Below are 14875 nucleotides of genomic sequence, written 5' to 3' on the forward strand. Positions count from 1 at the left end.
CTCACGTCCGCACAGCGTGCCCTGGAGCAGGAAGTCCACGGGTGCGGCTGAATGCGCTCGGCCTCCTCCTGGAACAGCTCAATAAACAGGTTGCCGATCGTCTTGCGCTTGGTCTCCGGCTCGGTGACGCCCTTGAGCGCAGCCAGGAAGCGGTCCGAAGCGTTAATGCACTTGAGGTTAATGCCCAGCTTCGTCTGCAGGCGGTCGACGACCTCCGTGGCCTCGTCCTTGCGCAGCAGGCCATTGTCGATGAGCACGGCGTGCGGTCGCCCAGAGCGCGCTGCAGCAGCACAGCGGCCACGGACGAGTCGACACCGCCGCTCACAGCGCCGATGACGTGGCCCTCGGGGCCGACGGTCTCCGCGCACCTCCTCGATGAAGGCGTCGGCGATGCTGCGCATGTCCCAGTCGGTGGAGACTTACAGATGTTGACCACGAAGTTGCGCAGGATGTCCTTGCCGCGCGGGCTGTGGGTCACCTCGGGTGGAACTGGATGCCGTAGAACTTGCGCGCCACGTTGACAATGGCGGCGTGCTCCGAGTTTTCGGTCGTGGCGATGTCCACGAAGCCGTCCGGGCGGGCGTGCAGCTTGTCGCCGTGGCTCATCCACATCTGGAACTCGTCGGGCAGGCCCTCGAACAGGCCGCCGCAGTCGACGCCGCTCTTGCGCGTGACGATGGCCTTGCCGTACTCGCGGTGCTGCGAGGGCGCCACCTTGCCATTGTTGGTGAAGGCCAGCTCCTGCAGGCCGTAGCAGATGCCGAGCACGGGCAGCTTCTGTTCCTCGATAAGCTGCCACACCTCGGGCGCCACGTGGGGAGCACCCTCATCGAACACGGACTGCGGGCCGCCCGACAGGATGATGCCCGTGAGCTGGTGCTGGCGCAGCTCCTCGGCGCTCACCAGGCACGAGTAGAGCTCGCAGAACACGTGCAGCTCGCGCACACGGCGCGCAATCAGGTGGCTGTACTGCGAGCCGAAGTCCAGGATGGCCACCTGCTTGCGGTTGGTCACGGGGAAGCGTCGGCCATGGTGATGCGGAAGTCGGCGTGTTCAATTCTGAGCCAGCCAAGCAGCAGGTCAAGCGGACACACTGACGTACCGAGGGTGCTCCACCAGCCAGCCAATCTGGCCAATCAGCGCGCGCAGGCCTCACATGGCTACATGTAGCCATCTGGTCGGCCAATCGCGGGCGCTCAATCCGAAAGGACTCGCAGCCCTAATTGATCCTGGGGCCCAGAGGACGACACACTTGCGCTCGCCGCCTCCGCCGCTTGGCGCAGCGCCGCGACGCCCATGGACGACACGCGCGGGTTCTGCAGCAGCGCGAGCGTCTCCAGCTGCGACGAGGCCAGCGCCGGAGCGACGTAGCCCAGCACGCCGCGGTCCGACAGCGCGGCTCAGCGCCAACACGCGCAAGGCGCCGCCAGCCAAGCAGTGCGTGCGCCAGAGCCGGGCAGGCGGCGTCCGCGATGTGGTTGCCGCTGAGGTCCAGCTTCCAGAGCGCGCGGTTGTGCGCCAGTGCCTCGAAGATGGCGGCCGCGCCGGCGCTGCCCACTGCGCAGCGCTCCAGCACCAGCTGCTGCAGACAGCTCGGGCTCTGAGCCAAGGCGCAGGCCACTGACACGACGGACGCAGACGCCAGCGGCACGTTGGCCAGCACCACGGACACGAGCGCGAGGCTCGAGCTGCGGCGACTGCGCTGCAGGATCGCGGCGAGGACGGACGCGGATGAAGGACGCAGGGGCGCGTTGCACAGAATGAGCGACTGCACGGGACACGAGCTGGTGGTACAGCTCGAGCAGACGTCAAGGGCCTCCACGATCTGCTCGTTGAGGTTGAGAGGAGAGATTCTTGGAGCTGGATTGGCGCTTTGGAGGCCACCACCGCCGTCGGCAATTATGCTCGTAGCGAGTGAGATTAATTGCCGGAGCTGGGCGCCCTTGAACACCGTGCCGCCACTGGATGCGAGGAAGTGTTCAGAAATGAGTGGGCCAAACTTCCGGTAGAGTATGCTGCAGTTGATGTTGCTTACCTGTACGAAAGCTGACACACCCCAGTCTGGCGAACACGGTTTAGCATTGTGTAGAAAAGCATCGACGGTATTTCGGCGCGCTGACATCAACACATCGGTGGGTTAGTGAACGCTGCTACGCGCCGGCAAGATGCATCCCACCAGCTTACCTCCTCGAGCGTGAGGGCTTTGCCAAACTTGCCACTAGAAGAGGTACCGATTTTACGTTTGCCGCTGACAGGCGTGGTCTCCCTTGATCCCATTAGTGATGAACTACGCACACGTAGCACGCTCTTTTCGAGCAGGGCTACTGTCTCCCATTGACGGAAACAGCATTCAAGTGGTTTTGAGAGGCTGCGGCCAAAGTCTCGCCTGCGCTGCCTTTTGGCAATGATGCCGCGTGCTTGGCGCTGAGCCCGATGGCGTCGGAAGGTGTGCTGCACCAAGCAAGCTGCCTCATGCTGCATTCGCCGTGCCTCTATAGACAAATCTCGCCAACCATGAAACAATCGACGTACTCTTTGTAGCACTATCTTCTCGCTGCCTTTTCACCGCGTTGGGCAGCAACAGAGTACCGGTCAAGATTGCTGAGGTATCTACGACGCATCAGCCAGTAACGTAGACGACGTTGAATTTTGGTTGCTGCAGTATGTTGTCGAGCCTTTTGGCGTTGCATGCAGTACGAAGCTCCCGAAAGAAACTCCTGGCAAGGGTGTAAAACTTTGCTGAAGTGTGCCCAGGAGTTGACGCTGGGCTGCTCGTTTACTAAGCGCTCGAAGCATTCGAGAATGTTTTGTCCGATGTCTCCACCAAAGTTGCAACTGAATGACTGCGGCATCACGCTGGCAAACATATCGTGAAAGTGCTAATAGGCACGACCACAGCACAATGTCCGGCGACTGGCCTTTGAGCCCATTACCAAATGTGACTTTCCCATTTACCAGCTTTTCTGCGGTTCGTCGTCGATGCAGTCTTTGACGACAACGAAAGCCCCGGAAAAGTCCCTGTATGAGTATCACGGCCTCATTTCTTGTTCGATGGTACTCCTGAACGTGCCGACAAAGTAGGTCAAATCCTGTTTGCAAGAGCTGAGCTTTGCGTGAACGAGTAAGTTTTCCTAGAATGTTGAGAGCACGTCGGCGACGTGTACGAAGCCGCTTAGCTTGCCGTCGGGCAAGTGCACCACGTACGTGCTTTTGGATGGTTGTAGCCGCACCGCGTTTGCGCAGACGACGCACGAGCGCGTGGTTTGCAAGCGCCCGCCAAGTGTTTAACAACTTTTGGTGCCTGCGATCTGAGAGCAAGCGATTCATTATGCTGGTTGCAGCCCGGTGGCGACGAAGTTCTGCACGATATTGGCGCACTGCTAACCGTGAGCGGAATCTACGTTGAATAAGTCGCGAAGCCTGGTCGCGTTCACTACGAGCTCTAATGAGCTCGATATTCCAGGCTTGAAACACACGTAAAACCAGGGATGTCGAGCGTTTTGCCAGGCACTGTTGTAGGATACTATTTTGTTGCTGACGCAATAGCATCAATTGAAAGCAGAGTTTGCGGCTACGCCAGGCGCGAACCTGCCGCTGGATCTGTACAGCAGCATCGAGGCGTTCCTGCTTTTGGCTGCAAACAAAACTCCGCCATCTGCGGAAGACTCAAGTTGTCCGAGTTCTGTGCGACGACCAACAAATTTTGCTAGTAGAGTCTCACGCTCGATTTTCCGTGCTCGAAGAGCACGCAGTGCGCGCTTAGCTCGTGCGATGTGAAGCAATGATTGGATCTTTCTCGCTGCAGCATCCAAACGCCGCTGGATAAGCCTGTCGTCCTGTTTACCCAAGGCCGCGTTAGCTTGAGCTTCCCTCTCACGCTGTTTTCGCGCAAGATTGAAAGCTCTTTTCGTGCTTGAAATCCTCGCCATGCGCATTGAATTCGAAGTGTCATGGAATGATGGTGTTGCTCTAGAACATAAGCTACACCACTGCGCCACTGATCCAACCTTCTGCATCGCCGATGAAACGCTTGTAAACGTGCAGCACTCGTATGCTCTAAGGCAAACTGTGAACGCCACGACGGACTGCATATATCCAGCAAGAATCGTTCATGACGGGCACTATAGTACACATCACGAGGTACCAACAAAAGTGCTTCGGTAAATACTTTCTCAGCGGCCAAGTTATCTCCAGTTCGCAATAGACTAGCACCTTCCAGGAGCAGTTTTGGAGCAGGAATCCCCTGAAGCTGCCATCATCCTGCGGCGAGCTTCTCGAAGCGCCAAAATTACGAGATGGGGTGCGTTGGCTGGTCCTGCGAGTCGCTGGGCAAGATCCAGCCATGTCTGCAAGTCACGGCACCACAACAGCGTGCGCTGCTCCTCATTCTTCCGTGATGTTGTATACAAGGTGTGCGCAGTCTTCTCGGACGGCAATACCGGTGGAAGAGCAACCAGTGCCTTGTAAGCTTGGGTGTACGTCTCACGCTCCAAGGCACGCATGCCTGGTATATGCGCGAGCTCCAACGCTGCTAGGAGACTGAATTGGTAGGCAGCGATACGATACGGAAACGACGATGACGGCCCCTGCCCTTCGGCTAAATATTGGAAGTATTGAGCACTTTCGCGATGTCGCCCTAGTGCTGAGGCTGTAAGTGCTGACAAGAAGATTGCTTCATTGAGCCGCAGGGACGTCGGATACCCTTCCACTAACAGTGTGCATACTGCAAGAGCTCCCGATACGACCCAAACTCGATGTACAGTCTTGCCAGCTGAAGCAGCAGCTCAGGACTCGATTTGCTGTTTGGGTATTCCATCGCAATAAGGAAAGTGCTATAAGCCTCCTGGAGGAGTATAGTATGAATTGGCTTGGCATCACTGTTGGAGCCTCGACGTCGCTTCAACTCTGATGTCGACGCAATCTCAAGGATGGAAGGCATATGCAGCACCCTGACGTGAGCTTCCCACTGTTGGAATTGCGTGTGCGCTAGCTCAGTCCACAGTCTTTCAGAGTCGCCTTCTCGCTGTCACAAAATTGGATTAGTACGACGTGTTAGAGTGCAGTTTGTAGGATCTGCATTGTACCTCGATGATTCGTTCCAGTGCATCTGCTGCATCCTGATACAAGCCATTATGCCGGTCCTGTAGCGCTTGAGCAAATTCAGCTTCCGACTCATCGCTCGAGAATGACAATACAGCTTCCTCCTTTGGGGCTGCTGCAGCAGTATGCGTGCGATTCATCCCTTTGAATCACCGTCTCTATATCATTTCACTCGCATTCACCACAAGGTGGCCGGGAATGGTTCCCTATTCTTATGCACCAAATTTAACCTATGTCACCATGTTTTCTTCTCTTCCTGAGTTGTCATCCTGGTTAGGACCGCTCGATGGTGCGATGCAGAAATTATCGATCTCGCACGCAATACGAACGCTTTTGCTGCGCACTTCCAGTAACTCCGGTCCACGAACGTGTGCTTTAACCAGTTTAGCCATTTCTAGAAACGGAGCTATACCCTTCGCACGGCGAGCTGATGTACCACGGGGTAACTTGCGGCTTTGATCATCGAACTCCAGTTGCTGTTCCGTTTTGTTAACCTCGCGCTCCAGGGAACAGAAAATACTTCGGCAGGGTCGATCTTTCGCGTGCTCTGTATGCATAGGCTGAACGAACTCCTCCAGTCGCTCTATCCACGAGGTCACAAACAATGGATCCAGTAGGAAGCCTAGCTCCGTGGTATGGTCGGAGTACTTTTGCGCAAGCTCTGCAAGCTTGGAAAACTGGAGCTCGAGGCTGAGGTCCTTCGTACTCCTGGTAAGAAATAACAGTTTCTTCCAACCCGCGTCTCCCCAGCGCAGCGAGCTCAGCAGTGCGCCTAGAGGCTTTATGCAGGGCTCGCTCAGCGTTGACGTAATGGAAATGGATCCTTTGACTACATCACCCAGCGATCCTGCCGAAAAGACGATGTCAGTATCGATGCTTCTCCATCTGAGAGATACAACTTCGTGACCTACCGATTCCTAGTTGGCGAATCATTTCGAGCAATTTTGTAGCGGGATAACTCGCGTACGTATCAATGAACTGTTCGAAGGAAATCGTCGACGTACCCCGAATATCTCAGCTACTGTGACTTCTAGCAAAGCTTCCTTTCCGAGTGCCTGCTGGAACGTATTAAATTCTTGCAAACTCCATGCGCCACTGTGATCTGCATCAAACGCATCAAAAATCATTCTCATGGCGCATTCTCGATTATGCCTTTTTCCAAGGTTGTGGAGAAGCATCCCCATTTCCTTAGAAGATTTGACGATATCCATCAGCGAACGATCGAGTTCACCCAACACGAAAAGCTACGAATCCCAGCCGCAAAAGATGTGCCCGTGCATTCCTGTGTGTTGAAGCGAAGTCGTTAGATCCTTTAGTTTTCAAAGAAGACTTTATGAGTAGTTCAAAACGATTCAGACCACCCACCTCCACATTTGAAACGAAGTCTTCGCGAAAGTTAATGCATACGCGAAGATACTTGCCAAGAACGGGTTGAATGCCTCCAACACTTCGAACCGCAGAGTGCACGGTTACTGCAGCAGAGAGATTCACAGCTAGATGAGTTTAAAAGGATCACCAACGTAGCATTTTACTTCACGACAACGCACCTGAGAATTTTGTCCAAAATGACGCAAATGAGGGCCACACTTGCTCTTGTTGTAGTGATTTTTCCATGGATGACGCCAAGTCAATACCATCCTCATCTGTCACCACCAGGTAGCAATGATGTTAAGAGTGATTGCACTGAAATTAGAGTCAGCAGCAGTAATTACCTGTAATCTCCGGATTCAGCAAAAAATTGATGATCAGGCGCATGGATTCATCGTCGACTTCTTCTGGTTGGCTCTCGTCACTATCATAATCAACTTGACTTTCCTTTTTTGACTGGACCTTATCAGTCCTTGTTCTTGCGTCACGATCCGTACTTCCTGGTGGGTGGACCCCAATTCGGAATCGGATATTGTTATTCGGTGGTGCACCCACCTTCGCTGTGATTGGAGAGCTCGTTGGGGCTTCCTCTAGCACATCTGACGCACCAAATTGAACGGTAATATTCCACTGGAGCTCGCCATCGTCACTATCGGGAGTTTGCGCAATATTTTGCAAACTTTCCACCAAACGATCTTTAGCTACGGTAGTTCTCCGACATGCGCCAGGCCCCAGTGTCTTCGTCGTCCTTCCAACAAACGTAGAGAGTATGGAATTCATTTTCCTCTCAATACTTTTCACTGCATCCACAACGTAATCACCAACGATTTCCCATAGCGCTTCAGGCTTTTCTCGTCGCCGGTTTTGCACCCATGCTTTTAAGACACGTACGATATCACCACACCGCACAAGTCCAACTTGGTCAACTGCCATATCCCCTATGAGTGTTGCGGCCTAAAACAATCAATAGTCAACACCACCATTAGTCCTTTTCCTGAAGCTTCGGACGTGATTCTGAGCAAACGAACCTCGATCGTTGAAAGTGACAACCCGCCATCTGAAACAGCACGAACCAGTCGCTGAAGGGTGCGAGCGTCCACATACTTCTTGACTTCAACTGCTGACAACACGCGCATCGACTGTCCTAGCCCCTTGGGAGGGGGCGGGCACACAATACTCTGGAGTCTGCGCGCAAAATTTTCAGCGGTGGGAGCCGATGTGGATGTTAGTGTTCGTTGGCTCTCGGCAACTTTGTTGGGCCCAATACTGAAAGGGACTGCAGCTGAAACTCTTCCTTTCTCTTCTGATATAATGCATCATAGCAAGAAATGCCAGGCTTAACTCAGCTGGGTGTAAATCTAATATCCAAGTTCAGTCTGCATTTGTACCTGTCGTTTTTACACGGGCAGCCTGGTAGTCCAGGTAGGCCATATGCCGCATGAGTTTTCCCTGTTGTATCAATAGTTCATCGGACGATGTTGCTACACCCTGCAAAGCACAAACACATGAGACATCAAGGCTTCTCCACCGCATACAAATAGCTCCTACCGCCTCAAGATCACTCATGAAGAACAGGATTTCAGGGTCGGCGAGAGCTTTATTGACAACGTTTTGCAGTAGGACCTCGTCGTTATCTCCAAACAAGCCTGTGCCACCATAACATGGATACGCGGTCAGACCCGAACACACACGCAACAACGCAACCCGTTGGTTCCGTACGTCGAATCAGCGGTCTCATTGTGGACTCCTGCAAGACGTCGGCCCCGGGAGCGAACATCTTCAGCCCCCTGGACGCCGCCGACACCACCATCGTCAGCTCCGCACTTGTTCAGGGTCTTGAGGCCTCCGTTGTCCAGTAAAGACAGCACGACTGCAGCCAGCAACGAGAGAGCAGCAGCATGTAGCGTTAGACTCTATTCCTCCCCGCAACAGGCATGATCCTCCTCACACTCGAGTTTCTGGGGCTTCTTGGCGTCCACCAGCAGCGCCAGGCCGCTGAAGAAGTCCATGACCGCCAGCTTGTGCCTGCCGTTTACATCTAGCGCCTCGAACATGGCCAGCAGCTGCAGCTTGTCCTTGTCCGGGCAGAGAGGCGCCACGATGGTCTGGAAGACCGGGAACGGCAGGAAGTACTGGAAGGACGGGTCGCCCCGGCGACGGTGCGCCTCCTGCTGGAAGCGCAGGTGCAGCTGCTCCAGCTCTGCCCACGAGCGCGGCACTAGCGGCTGCAGCTTCCAGCGCACGCCGCCGCCTCCCTTCGACTGGCCCACGCCCATAATTGCGCACTGATCGGCGACTTCAACATGGTCGCGCCCCTTGATAGGTTGAAACTAAAGTCAATTTTCGACCAATGAAAGAACAGTTACGCCGCGATGGATTTTCCTTTACGGTCACGGACCGAAGCTTACCGCAGTGCATCAAGAGGAAGCTGGCGGCCGCGATGGAGAACAAGTTCATCCCGCAGGCGATCGAGATCGTGACGCAGGCCATCAATGAGGACAACAGCAAGAACTACCAGGAGGCCTTTCGCCTGTACAAGAAGGCGCTGGAGCACTTCATGGTCGGCGTCAAGTGTACGTTGGAAGTTGGGGCTGGAGCCAGGAAGTTCAAAACGCTGAGCTGGTTCTGTGTGTGTTGACGCTGTTGCCGCCCCCTGCAGACGAGAAGAACCCGACGTCCAAGGAGATCATCATGAAGCGCGTCGAGGGCTACATGACGCGCGCCGAGCAGCTGCGCGGGATGCTGGAGAAGGAGAACGCCCCCAAGGCAGTGGCCGCTGCTGTGGACATGGACAAGTGAGCGCTGCTGCTGCAACTAACCGAGGGGTGGGGTGAGGCACGTACTGAGTGATGCTGGCTGCTTGCAGGGGTGAGAAGGACGACGACGACGAGACGGACGCGGAGACTGCCAAACTACGCGGCTCCTTGGCCTGTAGGTAGCGCACTGCGGGGCCTGTGTGTTACTGCGGCTAACCCATGCGATTTCGAATTGATATTGTGGATATTTCGCAGCGGCGGTCGTCTCGGAGAAGCCCAATGTTAAGTGGGATGACGTTGCTGGGCTAGATGCTGCAAAGGAGGCACTGAAAGAGGCCGTGATCTTGCCTGCAAGGTTCCCGCAGCTCTTTACGGGAAAGCGGCGTCCATGGAAGGGCATCCTGCTATACGGGGTATGATTTCGTAGATGCTACTAGGCGCTAAAGGTGTTTTTTCTGACGTGTTGTTGATATTTCGCGCGCAGCCTCCGGGTACGGGTAAGTCCTACCTAGCACAAGCCGTTGCAACAGAAGCGGACGCAACGTTCTTCGCCGTGTCGTCTTCCAGTTTGGTATCCAAGTGGCAGGAGAGAGTGAAAAGTACGTTTAGTTAGATCGGTACGTTTGATATGACTAGACGGGAAGTTGTTAATCTACTGTGCATGTCGTGTTTGCTAGATTGGTGAAGAACCTGTTCGAGATGGCACGCGAAAAGAAGCCCGCTATTATTTTCATAGACGAAATCGACTCGCTTTGCTCGAGTCGATCCGAGGGAGAAAGCGACTCCACGCGCCGCATCAAGAACGAATTTCTCGTGCAGATGCAAGGCATCGGGAACAATCACGATGGCGTGCTGGTACTTGGGGCTACCAATGTACCCTGGGAGCTTGACCCAGCAATGCGACGTCGGTAGGTTTTTTTCTCGCTTTTAGCATGACTTCGAGGAACGAAAGGGATGCTGATAGTCGCATGAAATTGTTGCTACAGATTTGAAAACGCATCTACATTCCTCTCCCTGACATTGACGCGCGGAAGGTGATGCTGGGAATTCACCTAGGCGATACACCGAACGAGCTGAGTGATGCAAACTTCACTGCAATCGCAGAAAAAACGGAGGGGTACGAATGATTTCACTTGTGGGCTGGTTGCACGCACTGACCGTGGTTGCTTTTCAATAGCTCTTCCGGTTCAGATATTTCGGTGCTTGTCCGAGACGCGCTAATGGAACCTCTTCGAAAGTGTCAACAAGCTCAGTTCTTCACTCCGGTAAGGATATTGTTGTAAGAGATCGCAAGACATGCTTTGTTCTGACATTGAAATTCCCATACAGTGCGATGATAAGGCACACCCCGTACGGAATGGTCCGTTCTTGACACCGTGTGAAGATGACCCGCCATGCGCTTACTGCCACATGAAGCTCTCGACATGCCGCCCTAAGTGTCCCGACTGCAAGGCTCCATGCCGGCGTTGCGGGGCGCTGCGCATGCGTCTATACGATTTACCGGAGCGTGGCTACTCTGACGAAAAGCTCCGGCCACCCATGATCTCAATGGTAAGATCTTTGTCGCTCGTTTGCCCTGCTTGTTTTACTGGGCGAGCGTCTAACTGATATTTTCCTGCAGAGTGACTTTGTACGCGTGCTGGAGCATTCGAGCGCGACGGTTGCTTCTGACGAGCTTAACCGCTTCGTGAAGTGGACCCAGGAGTTCGGACAAGAAGGCTAGATAAACGGTTAGGCAGATGATTCCGTCATTTTCATCTGTCTATAACCGTGTTGATATACTACTTCGTTGCTAACGTGCGAGCGATCATGCCTTGGACAGCGAATCGATCAGACCTTCTAGCTCGTCAGCAGAGAAGTGGTGTGCATCGTTACAAAATGGCAGGTAAGGTCCACGCCGGCGTTGCCGACGTCTGCTGCGATCTGCCTGAGGTCAGTCGCTCCCATATCCTTGAGGCGCTGTGCGTAGTTGTCCTTGGAGCAGCGACAGTAGTAATCCAGCGGTACCCGCTTGCAGTTCTTATCCGTGATGTCAGCTCCAGGAATCAACTCGTTCAGGTACTCCAGCAGGTCCGCGTTCTTCTTCAACTCGGTTGCGAAGAACGGAAGCTTGTCGAATGCCAATTCCTCAATTTCGTAGTGGCGTTCATGAGCCTCCGTCGGGGGCATTTTCTGGACGATAAGGCCACAGCTGCGCGTGTGGTCTTCGTTCGCCGCGCTGTCAATACGCACGATAGTCGGGACCTGCTCCGAAACGTCGAAAAATCGCTGCCAGTCCAGCTCAGGAACCCCAGAAGCCTCGATGGAGGTATTGTACGGCTTGGCGGCGCCATACAAAATCTTGGAAATGTGCATGTGTCCTCCACGCTCTGGTGCTCCAGCGAGAGACTCGTCCACATAGACAGCTTTGCCTCGGACCTGTGCGACAAAAGGTATCACACCGATGAGACCGCTGGCTTGAGTCACAGCACCGTACAATGCGACTGTGCTCGACGCACCTCTCCGACAGCCATGGCCTCCACGTAGAGCTCCTGGATGTTGGGCGTCTTGACCATCATCTTGACGCGCTCCTCGCCCTTGAAAAGGAGGCCGAGCATGGCCGTGCCGGCCATGTATTCGCCCCAGAGCTTCGTCCCTTCGGACGCGAGCGGCAGCTCCCAGCGCCGCGCCACCTCCTCCACCGCGTTGCGCGCCATGACGCCGGACACGCGCAGGTTGCCCACGTGGCAGCGCACCACCACGTCGCGCAGCGGCCGCTTCCACATCCTCCCAGCAAGTTGTCAACAACCAACTGCCATCCACTCGGATGTACCACATGTGTGGTACATGTACACGGAGTCAGGAAGTTGCCTTTTTGCGCTGCTGCACGAGCTGCCGCGCGATCTCCTGGCAACGAACACGATCCTTCTCCTGCAGCTGCAGCACCCTGCATTGCTTCCGGTAGCCCAACGAGTTGCCGTCACCCGCTGTGTTCAGCCGTCTGGACGATGGCTCGCGCTCGACTACGGGGCCGCCACTTTTCCTGGTCTGGGGCGGAGGAAACAGCGAGGCCACGTCCACCCGGCCGCCGCCACCTGCATCCGCACTCGACGGAGGCCCTTGTGCTCTTGCAATCTTCTCGCACGCACGGATTTGCTCCCACATATTGGGGGCTGCTACCACATTGCTGAAGCTGTCCACCTCGGCGTTCTTGTCACCTTGAAGTGGCACGTGGGCGGTGGTTTTGCACCCTCGCACGGAGATCTCATCGGCGCTGAATATCCTCGCACTGCAGCAGGAATACTTGGCGGCGGGCCCGTGATCGACAATCGAGCCTGGATGGTAGGCACAGTCTCGTAGCTCGAGTAAACTGCACTTTTGCTTGCACACGCTGCAGTGGAAGCACTTGGTGGAGCCCCAGATGTACCAGTATGCCGCGCTCCAGGAGATGCCTTTGTTAGCGCCAAGCTCTCGCAAGAACGTTTCAACCTGCCACCCAGTCTTGGCTTGGTGCCATCCGACCAGCTCGCCGTGCACGCCGATCTGCCGCTTCCCCTTCTGGCAGCCTGCACTCTCTTGGTCGTCCTTGATGAACAGCAGCTCGCAGTTCGCGCATAGCTCAAGACGCCGCCCGCCTTCCTGTAGCGTTTTCACCAGCGCCTCAACCTTTTTCCGCCGCAGCTTGGACAGGATTTTGTCCTTGGGGTCGTGCAGCGTCTGCAGCTGCTCGGGCGTGCAGTTGCCTGCGATCTTGGCGATGGTGGTGTCCGACAGACAGCCGAAGTCCACGCGCAGCAGCATGAAGTCTTGCACACGCGTCGAGATGAAGGCCACGCACTCCTCCACCAGCTCCTCCATCTGCAGGAACTCGGAGGACACGAGGATCGACGCGATGTTCTCCAGCGTGATGCGCGGCCGCCACTCGTGGTCGGGGCGCTGGTGCATGTACTCCATCAGCAGCTCGAAGATCTCCACGTCGCAGTGCACGGAAATGTCGATCTCGTCGTGCTCGTTGGCCTCGTTCAGATACGCCTGGAAGTACTTCATCTTGGCCAGCAGCAGGTCGCGCTGGCACGTGAACTCCTTGCTGCTCTTGCGGTACTCGTCGAAGACGTGGATCACCACGCTGCGCGACGACGACGATGAAGGCATCGCATCTGCCGCGGCCAACTTGCCGCTCGACTTCATCACTTGAATAATTGTGCCGAAGACTGCAGCTGTAACAGCTTCTCTAGCTATAGGAGTCTGCACGTACTCTCAGACGCTTTAACCGACCACGCCCCGATACCCACTGCTCTCAAAGTGCTCAACTCACGTATCGCCTTCTGAGATCGCGGGCTAATGGCAGCGTTGATGCCGCGCTGCCTTCCAATACCGACAGTAACAAAACTCCCGCAGCAGCGTCTTGCTCTACGAACTGGCCACGCACGTGGTCCGCCCCGCGTCTTTTGGCGACTTCAAGAACGTAAGTGTTGAAATGACTGCACCGAATATGATTTCGTGGTCGTGCCTTTATGCGGCAATCATTTGAGTGCATGGAAAGTCGGTCGAGGTTTTTCTCCACAGGCCGTAAAACCTCTCGGTAATTGTATGGGTCCGTTTTCTTTGCGGGGTGTGGACCACACCCAGCTTTTTTATTGGCGGCGAGGTCCAGGAGGGGAAACAAGGAAAGAAGCCGCATCCAGCCGCCCCGCCGATCCCGCCGGCCCGCAGCAGCCCCCGCAGCCCCGACCAGCAGCATGTCGTTCCCCGCAGGCAAGGCGCCGGAGCGCAAGAACTTCTTCAAGAAGGGCATCGATGCCGATGAGTCGCGCCGCAGCCGCATGGAGACCACCGTGCAGATCCGCAAGACCATCAAGGAGGACCGCATGAACCAGCGCCGCCGCATGGTACGACCGGCGCCCAATCCCTTAGCAGTGTAGACGCAGCAGCAAGAGTTCCACAGCCTTCTATCCATCCTCGTAGCGGCCGCTGGAGGCGTCTAGAAGGGCTAGAGACGCGTGGTGTCTTCGGTTGGGAGGGGACGGTGGCTCACTTTTGTTCTTCTTCTTGTTTGGCTGCCGATGTAGACGCCGGGCGACAACGCTGCGGCTGCTCCCGCCATGGGCGACGCCGCCGGGGAGATGACGCTGCTGCAGCGGGTGAGTAGCGTAGAATCAGGATTCTTTTCTCGTTGAGAGGGCATGGACTGACTCGTGGGGTTTGCATTGTGTGCTGCGTACTACTCCAGCTGTCGGAGCTTCCTCAGATGGTCACGGGCGTCCAGTCGAGCGACGCCGCTGTGCAGCTCGAGGCCGTGACCAAGTTCCGCAAGCTGCTGTCTATTGGTGAGCAATAGATGATACTGCATTCTGCGATGCCCGGGAAGATCCGACTAACTTTGATTTTGTGTTTGCGTTGCTGTAGAGCGCAACCCGCCTATCAAGGAGGTGATCGACACCGGCGTCGTGCCCATCTTCGTGCAGTTCCTTCAGCGCGAGGACTTCCCACGCTCCAGTTCGAGGCTGCCTGGGCCCTGACGAACATTGCGTCCGGCACCTCTGCGGATACCGAGGTGGTGATCAATCACGGTGCCGTGCCCATTTTCTGCCAGCTGCTGCTGTCCACCAACGACGATGTGCGCGAGCAGGCGGTGTGGGCCCTCGGTAACATTGCTGGTGACTCGATCGAGT

The 14875-nt window shown here is 55.7% G+C and overlaps 8 protein-coding genes across 8 annotated transcripts; 2 read left to right on the top strand and 6 right to left on the bottom strand.

Moving 5' to 3' along the window:
- IUM83_15558 (GMP synthase (glutamine-hydrolyzing) domain-containing protein) lies at positions 1-401 on the bottom strand (the record flags this gene model as incomplete). The annotated part of the gene is made up of 1 exon (XM_067940382.1): positions 1-401. A coding segment is annotated over one exon (401 nt), but the record flags the coding sequence as incomplete, so codon positions are not given.
- A 73-nt stretch (positions 402-474) lies between these two features.
- On the bottom strand, positions 475-2277 carry IUM83_15559 (GMP synthase (glutamine-hydrolyzing) domain-containing protein; the record flags this gene model as incomplete). Its single annotated transcript, XM_067940383.1, has 5 exons — positions 475-996; positions 1251-1340; positions 1412-1961; positions 2036-2115; positions 2185-2277. 5 exons carry the CDS (start codon positions 2275-2277, stop codon positions 475-477), a joined length of 1335 nt encoding a protein of 444 aa, XP_067790560.1.
- A 3053-nt stretch (positions 2278-5330) lies between these two features.
- Positions 5331-6033, bottom strand: IUM83_15560 (Myosin-like protein; the record flags this gene model as incomplete). Its single annotated transcript, XM_067940384.1, has 2 exons — positions 5331-5947; positions 6012-6033. 2 exons carry the CDS (start codon positions 6031-6033, stop codon positions 5331-5333), a joined length of 639 nt encoding a protein of 212 aa, XP_067790619.1.
- A 277-nt stretch (positions 6034-6310) lies between these two features.
- On the bottom strand, positions 6311-8744 carry IUM83_15561 (NLRC3 protein; the record flags this gene model as incomplete). Its single annotated transcript, XM_067940385.1, has 11 exons — positions 6311-6382; positions 6466-6572; positions 6648-6743; positions 6813-6930; positions 7360-7422; positions 7497-7771; positions 7857-7956; positions 8017-8114; positions 8188-8215; positions 8271-8338; positions 8417-8744. 11 exons carry the CDS (start codon positions 8742-8744, stop codon positions 6311-6313), a joined length of 1353 nt encoding a protein of 450 aa, XP_067790679.1.
- Positions 8745-8908: 164 nt separating this feature from the next.
- On the top strand, positions 8909-9909 carry IUM83_15562 (putative vacuolar protein sorting-associating protein; the record flags this gene model as incomplete). The annotated part of the gene is made up of 6 exons (XM_067940386.1): positions 8909-9041; positions 9128-9263; positions 9335-9399; positions 9480-9637; positions 9709-9823; positions 9902-9909. 6 exons carry the CDS (start codon positions 8909-8911, stop codon positions 9907-9909), a joined length of 615 nt encoding a protein of 204 aa, XP_067790678.1.
- Positions 9910-11063: 1154 nt separating this feature from the next.
- Positions 11064-11989, bottom strand: IUM83_15563 (heat shock protein hsp33; the record flags this gene model as incomplete). The annotated part of the gene is made up of 2 exons (XM_067940387.1): positions 11064-11642; positions 11723-11989. 2 exons carry the CDS (start codon positions 11987-11989, stop codon positions 11064-11066), a joined length of 846 nt encoding a protein of 281 aa, XP_067790618.1.
- Positions 11990-12062: 73 nt separating this feature from the next.
- IUM83_15564 (E3 ubiquitin-protein ligase) lies at positions 12063-13391 on the bottom strand (the record flags this gene model as incomplete). The annotated part of the gene is made up of 1 exon (XM_067940388.1): positions 12063-13391. The coding sequence occupies one exon, from the start codon at positions 13389-13391 to the stop codon at positions 12063-12065; it is 1329 nt and encodes a 442-aa protein (XP_067790566.1).
- Positions 13392-13942: 551 nt separating this feature from the next.
- IUM83_15565 (Importin alpha-2 subunit) lies at positions 13943-14722 on the top strand (the record flags this gene model as incomplete). Its single annotated transcript, XM_067940389.1, has 4 exons — positions 13943-14092; positions 14273-14344; positions 14434-14530; positions 14610-14722. 4 exons carry the CDS (start codon positions 13943-13945, stop codon positions 14720-14722), a joined length of 432 nt encoding a protein of 143 aa, XP_067790562.1.
- Between the last annotated feature and the right edge of the window lie 153 nt (positions 14723-14875).

This window comes from Phytophthora cinnamomi, assembly GCF_018691715.1.
Source record: "Phytophthora cinnamomi strain GKB4 chromosome Unknown Contig45, whole genome shotgun sequence".
Lineage (NCBI taxonomy): Eukaryota > Oomycota > Peronosporomycetes > Peronosporales > Peronosporaceae > Phytophthora > Phytophthora cinnamomi.